This window comes from Pelmatolapia mariae, linkage group LG7, assembly GCF_036321145.2.
Source record: "Pelmatolapia mariae isolate MD_Pm_ZW linkage group LG7, Pm_UMD_F_2, whole genome shotgun sequence".
Lineage (NCBI taxonomy): Eukaryota > Metazoa > Chordata > Actinopteri > Cichliformes > Cichlidae > Pelmatolapia > Pelmatolapia mariae.
In genome coordinates this window covers 49,681,853-49,696,404 of record NC_086233.1, presented here as the reverse complement: position 1 = coordinate 49,696,404, position 14,552 = coordinate 49,681,853, and the positions used below count along the sequence as shown (strand labels likewise).

General features: G+C 39.3%; 1 protein-coding gene and 1 long non-coding RNA gene across 2 annotated transcripts; one reads left to right on the top strand and one right to left on the bottom strand.

The window, feature by feature from the left end:
• LOC134630380 (uncharacterized) lies at positions 1-945 on the top strand. The gene is made up of 3 exons (XR_010094289.1): positions 1-141; positions 310-373; positions 738-945. It is a non-coding gene; the product is annotated as an uncharacterized LOC134630380 (long non-coding RNA).
• Positions 946-4,660: 3,715 nt separating this feature from the next.
• On the bottom strand, positions 4,661-9,308 carry LOC134632367 (long-chain fatty acid transport protein 2-like). Its single transcript, XM_063481053.1, has 10 exons — positions 8,849-9,308; positions 8,495-8,704; positions 8,256-8,411; positions 7,083-7,207; positions 6,788-6,982; positions 6,608-6,698; positions 6,234-6,432; positions 6,060-6,157; positions 4,950-5,080; positions 4,661-4,837 (listed from the first exon to the last, which is right to left on the bottom strand). The coding sequence occupies exons 1-10, from the start codon at positions 9,306-9,308 to the stop codon at positions 4,661-4,663; spliced, it is 1,842 nt and encodes a 613-aa protein (XP_063337123.1).
• Between the last annotated feature and the right edge of the window lie 5,244 nt (positions 9,309-14,552).

Here is a 14,552-nt window from a genome sequence, read left to right as displayed (position 1 = left end):
AACTCTATGTTACAATGATTGCACAGCCATTAAGGATCAAATCAGTTTCTGAAAAATGTTCTGTTTTTTCTCCCTCTGCTTGCTTCTTACTGTCTTTGAGGCTCGGGACCAGCACTCCTGCTGTTGGACAGAAAGACATCAGTAAGTATTTTGGTTTTCCAATATATTAGCAACTGTCAGTGACATTTATATTAATCAGGCTGAACTTTAATCATACTTTAGATCAGCCTGTTTTACTTATTGTTTTATTTGTGCTTTGGTTTGGGGAAGTTGTTTCTTCACTGATCTTTTCCTGTCTTCTGTTATTAGACTTGAGATATGACTGCACTGTGCTGTTGCTGGTGACCACAGTTAATTCTACAAGACATGCTGTGTAAGTAAACAAACAACAACAGTTTGGTCTGCATTTGTTGAAAGATCACATCCCCCAAACTTAGTTTAGAGGGTCTACACTGTATGTAGTGAAGTCTGCAAGTTTTCTAACAGCAAAATCTGTTTTGTGCCCAAAATCATTTTGCACATCATTAGAATGAAAGTTATTGGCCATGTTTGCATAGCCCTTTTTAAAATGATGCTTTCATGAGACTGACAATTTGGGACATTGAATGTCACCTCTCCGGTGGGGAGGGAGCCTGAGATCGTCTAAATTGGAGTCTGTTCTATACCAAGTGCAGAAAAAAATGTTTTAAGAAAGCAATTAAGTTCATGTTCCAAAAAATATGATTGTTTGCTTGCAGGACAACAGGAGAGATGAGTCCTCCGTCACAGATGGTGTGGTCAGTGAAGATGGTCGCCTGCAGGTTCAAGCTCATTGCATCTCCAACCCACATCCACTGCTACTGTACTTAAGGGAAGTTAAAGACTTTCTTCTGCACTTACATTTGGATCACCTCGATCCATGACAGTCATTCAGGCAGTAATGCCTGGACTGGAAACAAGCCATCCTTAAAATAATACAACATTCCAGCTCCTGTGTTGGAATGAAAAACAAATGTGTTGTTAAATTAGAGACTGCACTTGTGACAGAACAATAAATATTTTATTTTGATTATATAAGTAATGTAAGTACAAATCAAACTTGTGGTAGACCTAAACTTATTTTCAGAATAATTACATCTGAGACTTTGTTTCATTGTAAGATTATAACAGTGATGGCAATATAATTGTTTGTTGTTCAGCAGAACAGTGTCCAGTATGTTGGCTGTTATACTTTGTTGTGTTTGAAAATAAAAGTTGGGCTGATTTTAACATCATTACAAAAAGTGTTGTTAATTATTTTTAATCATATTCAGGTTACCACAAATTGTTTTTTCATTTAGTTGAACTTGAAATGTTTGTCAGTAGGTAAACAATTAGTATTGTACAGTCAGAATTATCAAGTTATTCTTAATACTGCAGACTTGCAATGAATAAGTTGTCCTAACAGTCATCTTAAGTAAGCTTTACTTAGTTTTTTTGAGGCAATGAGTTTCCATAATTTTTTTGAGTTCTGGGAACTAACAAGGCTGTACAGTGTACTCAAAATGAGTAAGTTGCCCTAACTTGGTCATCTTACATAAACTTGATCCAATTTTTTTGAGTTCTGGGAACAAATGAGCTTGTACAGAGTACTCAAAGTAAATAAGTTGTCCTAACTTAGTCATTTTTAGCTAAGCTTTACTCAATTTTTTTGAGGCAACGAGTTTCCATAATTTTTTTGAGTTCTGGGAACTAATTAGATTTTACAGTGTAATGAGGGAAGTGGAAACACCTCGGGAAACACAGCTGACACAAATGAACATGACGCCACAGGGGAAGCAAAATTAAACGCGGTGAACATAAATAAAATCTATAAAACAGAAAACATGGAGAGACATGAACTGGGACACGCAAGCTTGACACAAGAGACAGAGAGAGGGAACGAGAGAGGCGCAGGGACAGAGGAGAGAGACACAAGGGGAACCTACATAGACGAGGAGATAATACGTGATAAACAGAAAACAAGGAGACATGGACGATAACACAAACTAGACTAAACTTCAACTAAGATGAACTAATAATAACCCCAGGACTCAACATTAACTCATAAGTAATCAAAAAATACAAAATAACTCAAAATGCTGGGTCACAGACCCAGCCCCCTGACAGTGACAGTATAGAAATAGAAAGCTTTCTGAAAGATCACAAGTTGTGCAAGAAGATCAGCATTTTCTTTAGGACAACTCGTCATCTAATAGGATTTTAAATCCTCTCCAACCGGTCACGGCAGATGGCTGCCCCTCCCCAATCCTGGCTCTTCTGGAGGTTTCTTCCTGTTGTAACAGGGTGTTCCCCTTCCTGCTGTTGCCAAGTGCTTGCTCATAGGGGATCACCTGATTGCTGGGGTTTTCTCCCCTTCGTTCTAGGGTCCTTACCAAAAAATATAAAGTTGCTTGAGCTAACTGTTACTGTGATTTGGCTTTATATTATAAGATAACTGAAATGTAATGGAATTAAACATCCTAACAACTTCTGAAATCATTTCCAGAAAAAAAACTTGATCATTGGACAAAGGTTATAGTTTTAAAAAAAGTCCAAATATGAATTCCACAAACAAAAACACAAACAAACAAATCCCTCCGCACGTATTTCAGCTGTTGTTTGTTTTTGCAACCTGGACACATTTGTTGTGGAAAGGAGGTCACTAAACAAATTGTTATCTATCACAGATAATCCTGATTACCTTCTGCACCACTTACTGGACAGATAGTGCAGGACTTTCTCCAACAGTTCGGCTCAGCTTCGCTGTCACACGCACAGTTTGAGGAAATCTTTCACAGCTTGTGCATTAGCTCTCTACATTGTGACACATAACAGAGAAATCTGTTCTTTCACATTAACTTTATAAATATATATTGTATGTTTAGGCTGGAGCCTATCCCACGTCTCATCATCCTATAACATGGCTAAGACATAGGGACATAACCTTACATACCTATGGCCAATTTATAATCACCAGTAGAGCTAAAATCCATGTTTTTAAGAGCCCAGAGTTTGGTGGGGGGATGGGGGTGTTTGGCATTGGCTGCTTTTTATAAGGATATAAGGATATTGTGTGCTCACAGTCAGCTTTCTTAGAGTTTGGGAAGTTCATTGATCCATTTCTTAACCTGTAAAAATGTCTCCCGTATTCGCCTCCAGCTTTGGCTCTCCGATCTAAGATAATTATTTTTATGCTTTTGTCATGTCTACATTTCTCTGTGAGTGTACTATGGATGCATGGTTGTAATTATGCATTGTGTGAGTGAGTGTAAGTGCATTTTTTAAAAATATAATATTAAAATGACGTCAGCTCCTCCTGTAGCTCCAAACAATGAAGTAACTCATTTGGATCAAATAAATAAAACAATTTAAAATAATCTTTATCCAATAAAAAATTTGCGTGGAGGTTTTAAAGTATTTACCTGGAAAAACTAGAGATCTGCCGCCACCCCCCCACCCCCACCCCGGCGCAAGAGAGAGGCAAAGCACATCCGTAGGCACTTTTCATTTAATTATAAAATGTGATCAGATCGATAATATTTTTTTTCAAAAGAAAGAAAAGACAGATTTGATATAAACATGTTCAAATGCCATGGTTACGTTTCTTCAAGGAGTTAAGAGTTATTACCAGCAGCAAACCAACTCTCCAGTAACCTGACATTTAACTGATGGGTGACATCAGAAAGGAATTAATAATATAATGAATTTAAAGTGTTATACATTTTAATGCATTTCCTGGGTGTCTTACAGCTTATCTGATATGTGAGATGGAAAAAGGAGATGCTTTAAATCCTGACACTCAAATTTGAGCTAGATTCAGAACAATTGCAGTTTAATGCTGCCTAAAATGTGCGTCCATCCCTGTCAAACGCTGCACTACAGTTTGCTGTATGTTGACAAAGTATCTTTTTGTGCATGTTCTCGAGGGCCGTGGTAATCCATCGACAGCAATTCACTGGACAAAAGTGATGGATGGACTATAACAGTGGCAGAAATAACATAATATATTATACCACTGAGAGAAACATTTTTTTATTCCCCCATTTATGATTCCCTTTTTAACATCAGTGACCCTGTGGTTAATGAGCTTGTACTCCCCTGCCTGAGCTCCATGGCTTCAATCCAGGCCTCCTGAACACTACGAATCACTCAACTAGAGGGTGAAAAAGAGCACCTACGCTGGGAGCTGGTGTGAGGTACTGACAAGCTTCTGGGACGTATGACTAGATAAAGTTATTCAGGGTATACATTCTGCATGAAACCAGCTGTATGAGCTGAATTACGCCACTGAATAAATCCACTTACAAAAGCATATCCTTTGGGTATGGAGGTTTTAAATGAATATTAAAGAGAGCAGAATGTGTGACAGAAAGATATGTTTGCTTCCACACTGCCAAAAGCCTACACGGACCAGAATGCAATGCAGGAAGGAGGTGTACAGCAATCCATTTAATAAACTAGAAAACCTCACTGAGTGAACCCATCACCACACTCACAGATTGGTACATCAAACTCAAACATGGGGGATGTGCATGAAAAAACAAAAAATAAATTTATGCTTTACACCTTGTCATTAAAATGTGCAGCCAGAAGTGACACACACCAAATGATTCGCTTGTGTGTGAAAAGGTGGATTTTTTCCTTCAAAAGCAAAATCACTTTATATTTTGACGTCTCCTGCTATAACTGAATCAAATACATCTGGCGTGAGTGGAGTGTAATTCTTCTCTTTTTCATTCAGAAAGTAGAGTGGGTCTGTTATTTCATTTGGGTTGAAGCCCTGCTCCACTACTTTCGTCTTTATTAGCTTGAACGTGCCTGTAATGTCCAGTGACCCCTGTAATAAATCACAGTACAACCAATTATTAGTGGATAAAATAAATCATGCGAGCAACAAAGAGGCTAAACCACAAATGCAAAAAAGTGTAAAATAACTGGAGTAAACATACTTGAATCCTCATAAAGCGTGGCCTGGCGTAGGACGGCAGGAAGTCCTCAACATGTTTAAAAACAGCCATGGAGTCAAACTTCAGTCCATCTCTCAAAGTAACAGCAGCCATCCCGGCTCTTCCCTCCTGACCTGAAGGCAAAAGTTAAACAGTCACAAAACAGGAGTTAACTGAAGTTCAGTACTGCTAATTAAAAGTGGAAGCTGGACAAGTGGAGGACAAAAGAAAAGGACAGGGCTAAGAAACCTACAGCAGATGAACAACATCTAAAAGTTATGTCCTTAAGAAATAGGAAAGTTGATCCATCTACTGTTCATAGAAGCCTCATCAGAAATCTCAATAGAAGTGGCTGTCAAGAAGCTATTCAAAGGATGTGAAACAGGGAGAAAAGGCTGAGGTATGCCACATTATACAAGAAGTAGACTAAAAATCTGTGGTGACAGGTGTTATGGAGTGATGAATCTACATATGAAATTTCTGGTTCATGCCATCATGAACATATACGGAGGAGGTGAGGAGAGAGGCACAGCATTAAGTGTTTACAGACATCCGTAAAACACAATGGAGGCTGGTTTGGGGCTGCATTTCAGCCATTGTTTGGAAATTAATGGAATTATGAATGCAGAATAGTATGGTCTGATTTTAATCCACAATGCAGTAGTATTTGGAAAGCATTTGATTGACAAGAGCTTCATTTTTCTGCCTCACAATGATCCCAAACACAATGCCAATGCAGTAAAAACAAAATTGGATAGAAAAACATACAATGGATCACTATCAGTCATGAATTTGCATCCTCAGATCATCTGTGGGATCATCTGGATAGAGCACAGAGCAACAAGCAGCAAACATCCCCCCCCCCCCCCCCCATATTTTGTAAAGCTATATATAAAGATTCAAAGTTTGGTGAGGTTTGTTAATGCCATCTTAGAGCTCCTTTTTATTTTTTTTTTAAAGAATTCATTTTTATGCATTGCAAAGAAAAAATGCTGGATATCATTGTTAAACAATTTGATCATTGATTCAGTAACCAAACTAAGTGCAGTGTACTTTGATTTGAACATGTGTTTCTTGGTTTTGGCACAAGCGCAGCAACAAAGCAACATGTACCTGGCACTTTAACTCCGTAAACATTGGCTTCTTTAATGCAGTCAGCCAGCGCAAGGATGTCGGCCACCTCAGCTGTGGCTACGTTCTCTCCTTTCCATCTGTTGACAGTTTTTGTATTTTTTAGTGCTCTGTGTGAGCTCACATTTTTAAGCTTATTTCAAAACATGCGCTCACCTGAATGTGTCTCCAACACGATCGTGGAAGTACATGAAATTATCCTCATCGATGCGCAGCAGGTCGCCGGTGTTGAAGTACAGATCACCTTTCTTGAAGACGTTATGCAGCTTCTTTTTCTCAGTTTGCTTCATGTCACTCACATAACCAATGAATGGAGCTTTGGCTGTTATTTTAGTCACAAGAAGGCCGGGTTCACCTGATCAAAGTACGGGAGAAGTCATATTTGGGGTGGTTATATTTAAAGTCATAATTTATGAGATTTCAATAAATACTTATTTTTAAAGATGAATGGGTGAGAACTTTAGAAATATAAAAAAAAGGACAGGAAAAAAAGAATCTTTGGTTTTGTAAGCATCCTGGAAGTAACACACCTCTCTCAACCTCCATGCAAAAACCAGAAGAATCCCTCAAAGGCTCTTCTTTGTCTATGTCATATTTGATCACAGCATATGGAAAAAACATCTGTAAGTTTAAAAAAAAAAAAAGTTAAAACACTGCTTCATGAGCGACAGGTTTTACTTCTTAATGTGAGCTGAAACATGGACTTTTACCTTGTGCAGGAAGATGTGTCGCCCAAGAGCTCCCATCTTGCTGCTATAATTTAACAGAGCAAAGTTTCCCTCAGTTGCTCCGTAAAATTCTCTGATTTGAATTTCCCCAAATCGTCTCACAAAGTCCCTCCAAACATCTGCTCTGATCCCGTTGCCTACTGCAAGTCTGACTTTGTGGTTTTTATCACTGAGTTTCTGTTTGAAGAGAAAAGAAGAGCATGCGTTTGTTAGGCTTTTTTTAAAACCTTTCTGTGTGAGACAGTAGTATTAATGTTGGTGCTGTGTTGGCACAAACCTGTGGAGTGTTGCAGAGATAACGCATAATTTCACCTATGTACTGTATGACAGTGACGTTATATTTTCTGCAGTCGTCCCAGAACTGGGAAGCAGAAAACTTACTCCTCAGAACAACAGGAATACCTGCACACAACAATAGATGACAACAGCACACTTTAAAGAGTAGCAGTGGAAGTAGTCAAAATTTGGGGGTTTTCAACAAATATGTAACATATAAATTAGGACCCCCCCCCCCCCCCCCCCGCCAACAACCAGCCCAGCTGTTTTACCTTACTTATTACCACCAGCCCAATTGCACCTCTAGAGTGGTACAGTTGCTGACCCCCACTAGTCAGGGACAGGGCTGTTTATTTGAATGATCTAGTGTCTGCTCTCTGGTTCAAAAATTAAAAATTCTAAAATTGAAGGAGGAAGCTGCTGGAGGCTCTGTGGGATATTGTTGCCACAGATACAAAGCCCAAGCTCACAGCCACCTCTCATAGGCTCACAGGTCCTCTGCCTACCACCAAGAGAATGGCACCCTCTGCTGCCAGCAGGAGCATAGCATCAGGGCCAAATTCCACGACAGTCGCCTTGGACCAAAGGTCTACATTTGGGCATCTGGAATTAAGTGATTTCCAGGAGCAAGAAGCCTCAGTCCTGGTTAGAGAGGAGAGGGGCTCCAAAGGCAGGGTGACAGTGGAGAGTCCCTCATCTTGTGCCTCCCAAGATGTGTCGTCTGAGTCCTATTCAGGCTGTTCATGACATTCCTGATGTTTAATTGACTGGTGTGTGTCATCTGATTTTTTGGACAGATAAAGGTGGGTATCATCTGCATAGCAAGGAAAATGTATGCTATGCTTTGAAGTAATACTGCTCAAGGTAAGCATGTATAATGTAAATAGAATTCATCCAAGCACAGAACCTTGTGGGACTCCATAATTAACCTTAGTATGTGAAAAGACAAATTATTCATGTAAATGGACAATTTGCTCATAAATATCATAAATATTTGTTAAAATCTTTGCAGATCTGCCTTTATTGTTAGGCACGAGGCAGTGTATTGAGAGATGAACATGTGTATTTGGGGTTTTGGTTTTTATATTACATTGGTTGACAATAAAAAAACTAAAGTCATACACCAATTATATATCTTTAAAAACACAGTAGTATATGTCCACAGAGTTCATACCCCTCTCAATGGCCCCAGTGAAGACAAGGAAGCCGGTGCTGTGGTAAAGAGGGAGGGTGTCATAAATCACATCTTTGGAGCTCACTCCTGATGAAGGCAGAAGTAAAGACATGACCCACACTCTGCTTTGAGTGATCAAAGCTGCTTTAGGGAGACCTGTTAAAGACAAGCCAGAGGCTCAGGTGGTGAATCTTCTGTTTCTTTCACTGATGCATCGTGAATCTCAGTAAGTAGTTTACCTGTTGTCCCTGAGGTGTATATGTAGGCTGCTGGACTCCGCATGGTTAAATGGGACCTTAGTTCCTTGGGTATAGGCTCAGAGGAAGCCCGATTCATTTTATCGATGAAGCTCTCCACACCTGTAATTTCACATCTGTCGGCTAAGATGAAAACAGTGATCTGCTGTTCGTGCAGATGGGGCAGCACCTCCTTCACTGCATCCAGCAACTCTAGAAAATTGTTTCATACAATTGATGAACTCAAGGCCTGTCAGATTATTTATTTATGTATTTATCTGGTTTATTGAGTGTTGAGTAAATGAGCTCTCTACTGTCTCCATCGCTTGGAAAAAGAGACAGAAATACAGGTACTACCTTCAGCTGCTACCAGAGTTGTGGCTCCGCTGCAGTTGAGGCAGTGTAGCAGAGACTTGGATCTGATGTTGGAGTTGAGCAAAGCTCCGGCGCATCCAATCTTCACCAAACCCAACCAGAGCCACAGGAACATCGGCTGGTTCCCCAGGAACAGCGCCACCGTGTCTCCTTCTTTCACGCATCCAGCCTGCAGAAACGCTCTCGCAACTTTGTTGCTCAGGACGTCTGCGTCCCGGTACGTGAATGTTTCATCTTTAAAATAAACGAAAGGCTTGTGCGGCTGCGTCTTCACCAGCTCTAAAAAGCGGTCCAGGATTGAGTAATTAGTCCGCACGCACTTTTCGATGAACCGCCTTACTTTCATTTTAGTGAGCACGAATTGGACATCCTGGAGGAAGGAAGAATGGCGGAGTAAAACGCCACATACAATCAAAGCCGCACACACTGTCCAGACCAACATGTTTGTCTCACAGCTGTCCTGCTGAAGACAAAGCAGAGGTATAAAAAGGCATGTGGAGCAGGAGGAGGAGCACTGACAAATTCCAAAGGTTGAAAAACATTTTGTACTGCTAGTGAACAACTAGATGAGCTGCATCAATGATTTACAGTATAACACACTGCTTTCACTTGTTTTATGCCTTTCACTGGCTTTATACCAAGTGACCACTTTAGATTGTGCTGGAGGACCACAATAAACCCAAACAGACGGTGAGAGGGTAGCACTTGATGACCTGAACATGAAGACAGGCTGGAGACTGTCGGATCTCAGCTAAGCTTTTGCTGGGCCGTGTTCGCTCACACAGAAGGGCAGGTGCTGTTCATAACCTTTAACTTGTAGTTTTGCCAAGAGCCACTGGTGAGTCTGTTGGGGCACAAGGCAAAAATTCAGAGGAACCCTTTAACTAGCACCAAATACTCTGACTATCAACAATAACTGTCTAGAAGGAAAGTGGAACCAGTGAAACCCTTTTCTGTGTCCACTGCATCAGCCAGCAATATAGGGGAATTAGGCAGTCTCAGCCCCAATGTTTCTGACCTCACTGTTTATAATGAGATTGCCAAGAAGACTCCTCATACTAAGACGTTTGTGCATACAAAGAGGAGTATGCACAGAGAGCCTACTCCTGGCTCTGAATGTGAGAAGGAACGGGAAATCTGGTCGAGGCCTTTGTTTTATGACTTGAGGCAGCGCCAGCAGGACAGCGGCTTTGACAGTCCCTTCTAACAACAAAACATTCTAAATGTTGTGATCCCCAGTTTATGTTTTTCCCAGTGGTCCTAAGTTTCAACTGTATAAATTCCAATTAACATGTATCTGTTGTTGAAATATTAGTAATAGTAACGACAAGTTGTGTGCCAGAAAAGCCAGACAGAAGCTGTTAATTATTGAGCTTCAAAGATGTCAGACAGAAGGATTTCGTAAGCTGCTGCTGGCTGGAGTTTACATATTTACAAAGTATGTATAGAGGAGGTTCATGATTAACTCTAGTGAATATGTATGTTTCTTACTGCTTTATTGCCTTGTGTAAACAAACGCAGGCTAAATTCCATATCAGGAGTAACACTTCAATAGCTAAATTCAGTGCAGTTTTGGACCTCTCAGTCAGTTTTGAGTAAATCTGCTTCTGTCTAAAAGCTTTTAAGTGGTCTATTACTTTAGCAATATAGTTTATTAGTGTGTGTGTGTGTGTGTGTGTGTGTGTGTGTGTGTGTGTGTGTGTGTGTGTGTGTGTGTGTGTGTGTGTGTGTGTGGTTAGATTTATAGATGTTCAAAGGAATTTTTAAACACTGACAAATCTTTAAACATGCATCAAAAGATTTGTTACTCTTTTTTTTTTTTTTTTTCTCGCCTGTCCCGTTTGGTTCTTTTGTCATCAGAATTATTGTCTAAAGGCAAAGAAAGATGCCCAACGGATTTACTTTACCAAATGGACCATCCCAGCCTTGCCGTATTGGTCTATTTGATTCACCTTTGCTTTTATTGTTTATTTTATTTTATTTTCACTTGCTACGGGACAGACTTGACAGGGGAAAAGGGAGAAAGAAAGAGGGAAAGAAAAACAGCGGGGAAGAAGAACGGTGATAAAGGGCAAAAAACAAAAACCAACAAAACAAACAGACAAAAAATACATATATCAATCACCTGGAACACCTGTTGAGAAAGAAAAACGAGAAAACAAGCAAAAAAAAGAGAGCAATATAATAAACAACATCATCGCGATGATCTATGTGAATATAACAGTCAATACTAAATATTGAATATTATTGTGCAGCACGTAAGATCGACAGCGCACAGTGTGCTTTGAGGTAGGAGCCAAAAAGGGTGTAGTTTGTGTGTGTGAGCACTCGTGTGTACACCTGTGAGCATGAGCGCGCTTGTATTTAAAAGGTTCCTTCATGTAATGATCTGTTAGGGGGTGTGGGGGGCCATAGCCCCGTCCTCCAGGGCATGAAGCAGGTATGGAGGAGATCCAGGCTCCAGACATGAACAAGTGTTTATTGTTCGATTGTGTAATTACGTGTTACGCACTGGCAATGCATGCCGGGAGGCGATAATACAGTGAGTAAAGAGTTGGTCTTACGGCACACAGTGGTCCTGCGTACTTATTCAGATTCAGAGTAAGAATCACACAGAAACTAGCAAGCTAACTCCCTGCTAACTTCTGACTCCGTTAAATTTCATAAATGTGGTTTTCGTGGATGCCTGGATGTTAAACTTAATTGTTACACCTGGTAGAGCAGCAACGCTGATCATTTTATTACAGATGAAAGGATTTAGACAGTTTTTAACTCCCAGTGATGCTGCAGTGTTCGTTTGACTTTGGGACCTGAAGAGGAGTTTGGGCCCAAGCACGGCCAATGACGTCCGACTTAAAGACTGGTTTCAGCCATCAATAAACGGCTCGCTCTTTGTTAAATCATAGATTTGATCCAAGTGTCTGCATTTGGGTCCACCTCCTCGCTCCACATGGTCTGCCAGCGAAGACCCATGACAAATGGAGACGTGGTAGATGGTGCAGTTTTCTTGAATAGCCAGAAACAAGCAAGGGGGTTCGTCATAATCTATAGCAGCATCAAATTTAAAATAAAGTGAGTTTGGACCAAAAGCATTTTAACTCCGTTTAAAAATTACGTGCTTTCAGATGTCTCATTTACTGTCACTGTCAGCTTTTATCTTCGATGTCACAATGTTGCATTCAGTCATCATGGTATGCTTTAAACTCTTTGCCTGTACACCCTTTGCCCCCTGTGATCACTGCTTCAGATAAGCTATACTGAAATAAAGGGTACAATCCTCTGACTGACAAAGAAGGATAACCCTGCTGCACTCTAGTGTCACAAAGTCTAAAGTTAATAAAACTTGCGTACTTCTAAAGTCAAATACGTACATCAGTGAAAGTTCATGCCCGCAACACTGACTTCAACTGACCTACAAAGTGCAAACACCACTGAGAAAGTAAGGCAGGTTTTATGATCGATCACATTAAAGAACAAGATGAACTTTTAAAAATTGTACTACACTTCATAATCCTCTCATTGAAATTTTTAGAATGTCTGAGAATTTCTAGATTAGAAAAAAAGAAGTGAATGTAGAGGAAGAGTCCAATTATTTTCTGTAGTGATATTTGGTGTAAAGCAAATGCAGTGCAGATACTTTCCATATTTTTAATAAATACACCAATATATAAAAGATTCAAAGTTTGGTGAGGTTTGTTAATATCATCTTGGAGCTAAAAGTTACCCATCCATTGAGAATGTGTTTTTACATTTTGCCAAGAAAATGCTGGATAACATTGTGAAACAATTTGATCATTGATTCAGTAACCAAACTAAGTGCAGTATACTTTGATTTGAACATATGTTTCTTGGTTTTGGCACAAGCGCAGCAACAAAGGAACATGTACCTGGCACTTTGACTCCATAAACATTGGCTTCTTTAACGCAGTTAGCCAGCACGAGGATGTCAGCCACTTCAGCTGTAGCTACGTTCTCTCCTTTCCATTTGTTGACATTTTTTGTTTTTGGTGCTCTGTGTGAGCTCACATTTTTAAGCTTCACTTCAAACGACGAACACACCTGAATGTGTCTCCAACACGATCGTGGAAGTACATGAAATTATTCTTATCGCAGCAGGTCGCCGGCGTTGAAGTACAGATCACCTTTCTTGAAGACGTTATGCAGCTTCTTTTTCTCAGTTTGATTCAAGTCTCTCACATAACCAATGAATGGAGCTTTGGCTGTTATTTCAGTCACCAGAAGTCCAGGTTCACCTGATCAAAGTACAGGAGAAGTCATCTGTGGCGGTCATTATATTTTAAAGGCAAGATGCATGATACATGCTGTAAAGACATTGCATTTCTGAGTCTTTTAAACGTTCATTTTGTGCATGGTGAGGTACACTGTGGCTGAGAAAATGAACTGTGTCGATTTGGATTAAGGCATATAAAATGTTTATAGCATTTGAAAAGATGCATGGGTGAGAAGAACTTGAGAAGAAAAGAGAAGAAAAAAAATCTTTTGCGTTATAACCTTCCTGGAAGTAACACACCTTTCTCAACTGCTATGCAGAAACCATATGAATCCCTCAAAGGCTCTCCTTTGTCTTTGATCACAGCATATGGAAAAAACATCTACAAATTCAAAAGAAAAAGCTAACACACTGCTTCATACTTCACAATGTGAGCTGAAACATGGATCTTTACTTGTCTCGCCCAAGATCTCCCATCTTGCTGCTATATTTCAGAGTGCTACACTGTAGGAAATGTACATAAAAATTACAGTTAATAACTGTAAAATGGCAACGGTAAATTACCATTAAATCAAAAAGAGTAATTGATTGTAATATGGACATTACATTTCTGTAAATTGAAAAACGGTGATTTGCTTTTATTTTTACACTGCTGATATGTTGAAAATATATTAATGTACTGTAATATGGCACATTGTCTTTGAAAACAACAGGAAAAATCTGTAACATTATTTACAATTAATCACCCTACAATTTACATAATAACTCTGTATGAATGACAATCTTTCCTGCTTTTTTCATTTGAATTTACAATTTACAACTGTATATTAATTACCTAAAACATACCGTACTTTTAACTTTAACAAAATGTCAAAACATTGTTAGAATTAATGTGAAAATTACAGTGAAATGTTTTTAATACCAACAACCTCAGGCTGTTTGATAAAACAGTATATGTTAACAGTACATACAAACAATTACTAATAATAAAAAAATATGTATATTTCTTAAAGTTCTAGAGTCTCACCAAGTATAACACAGCTATTTACAATGAAAAAAAAAATTTGTGGTATAGGGAGGTTTAAATCATGGATTTACCACTGTTCAGTCCGTGTTCAATCTGTTTGAGTGTGATACCACCTGCTGAAATTAAAATTAATTGATCAAAATGAAATACAAAAAAATAATGAAATAATGTTAATAAATTGGTGTAGTTTGCAAGGTCAAGAGCAGTCAACGAATGTATTATAAAAGCTGTAACAATCAGTTTCCTTAAAGTCCATGCACGTTTGGGAGACAATGCATCACGTGTCTAAACCGTCACCTATATATATATATATATATATATATATATATATATATATAGCTGACTGTGAGGTACTGCAACAGCAGAGGGCACCAATACTCCTTGGAAGCGTGTAGTCCGCCAAACCAACGAAGAAGAAGATAGCGCCA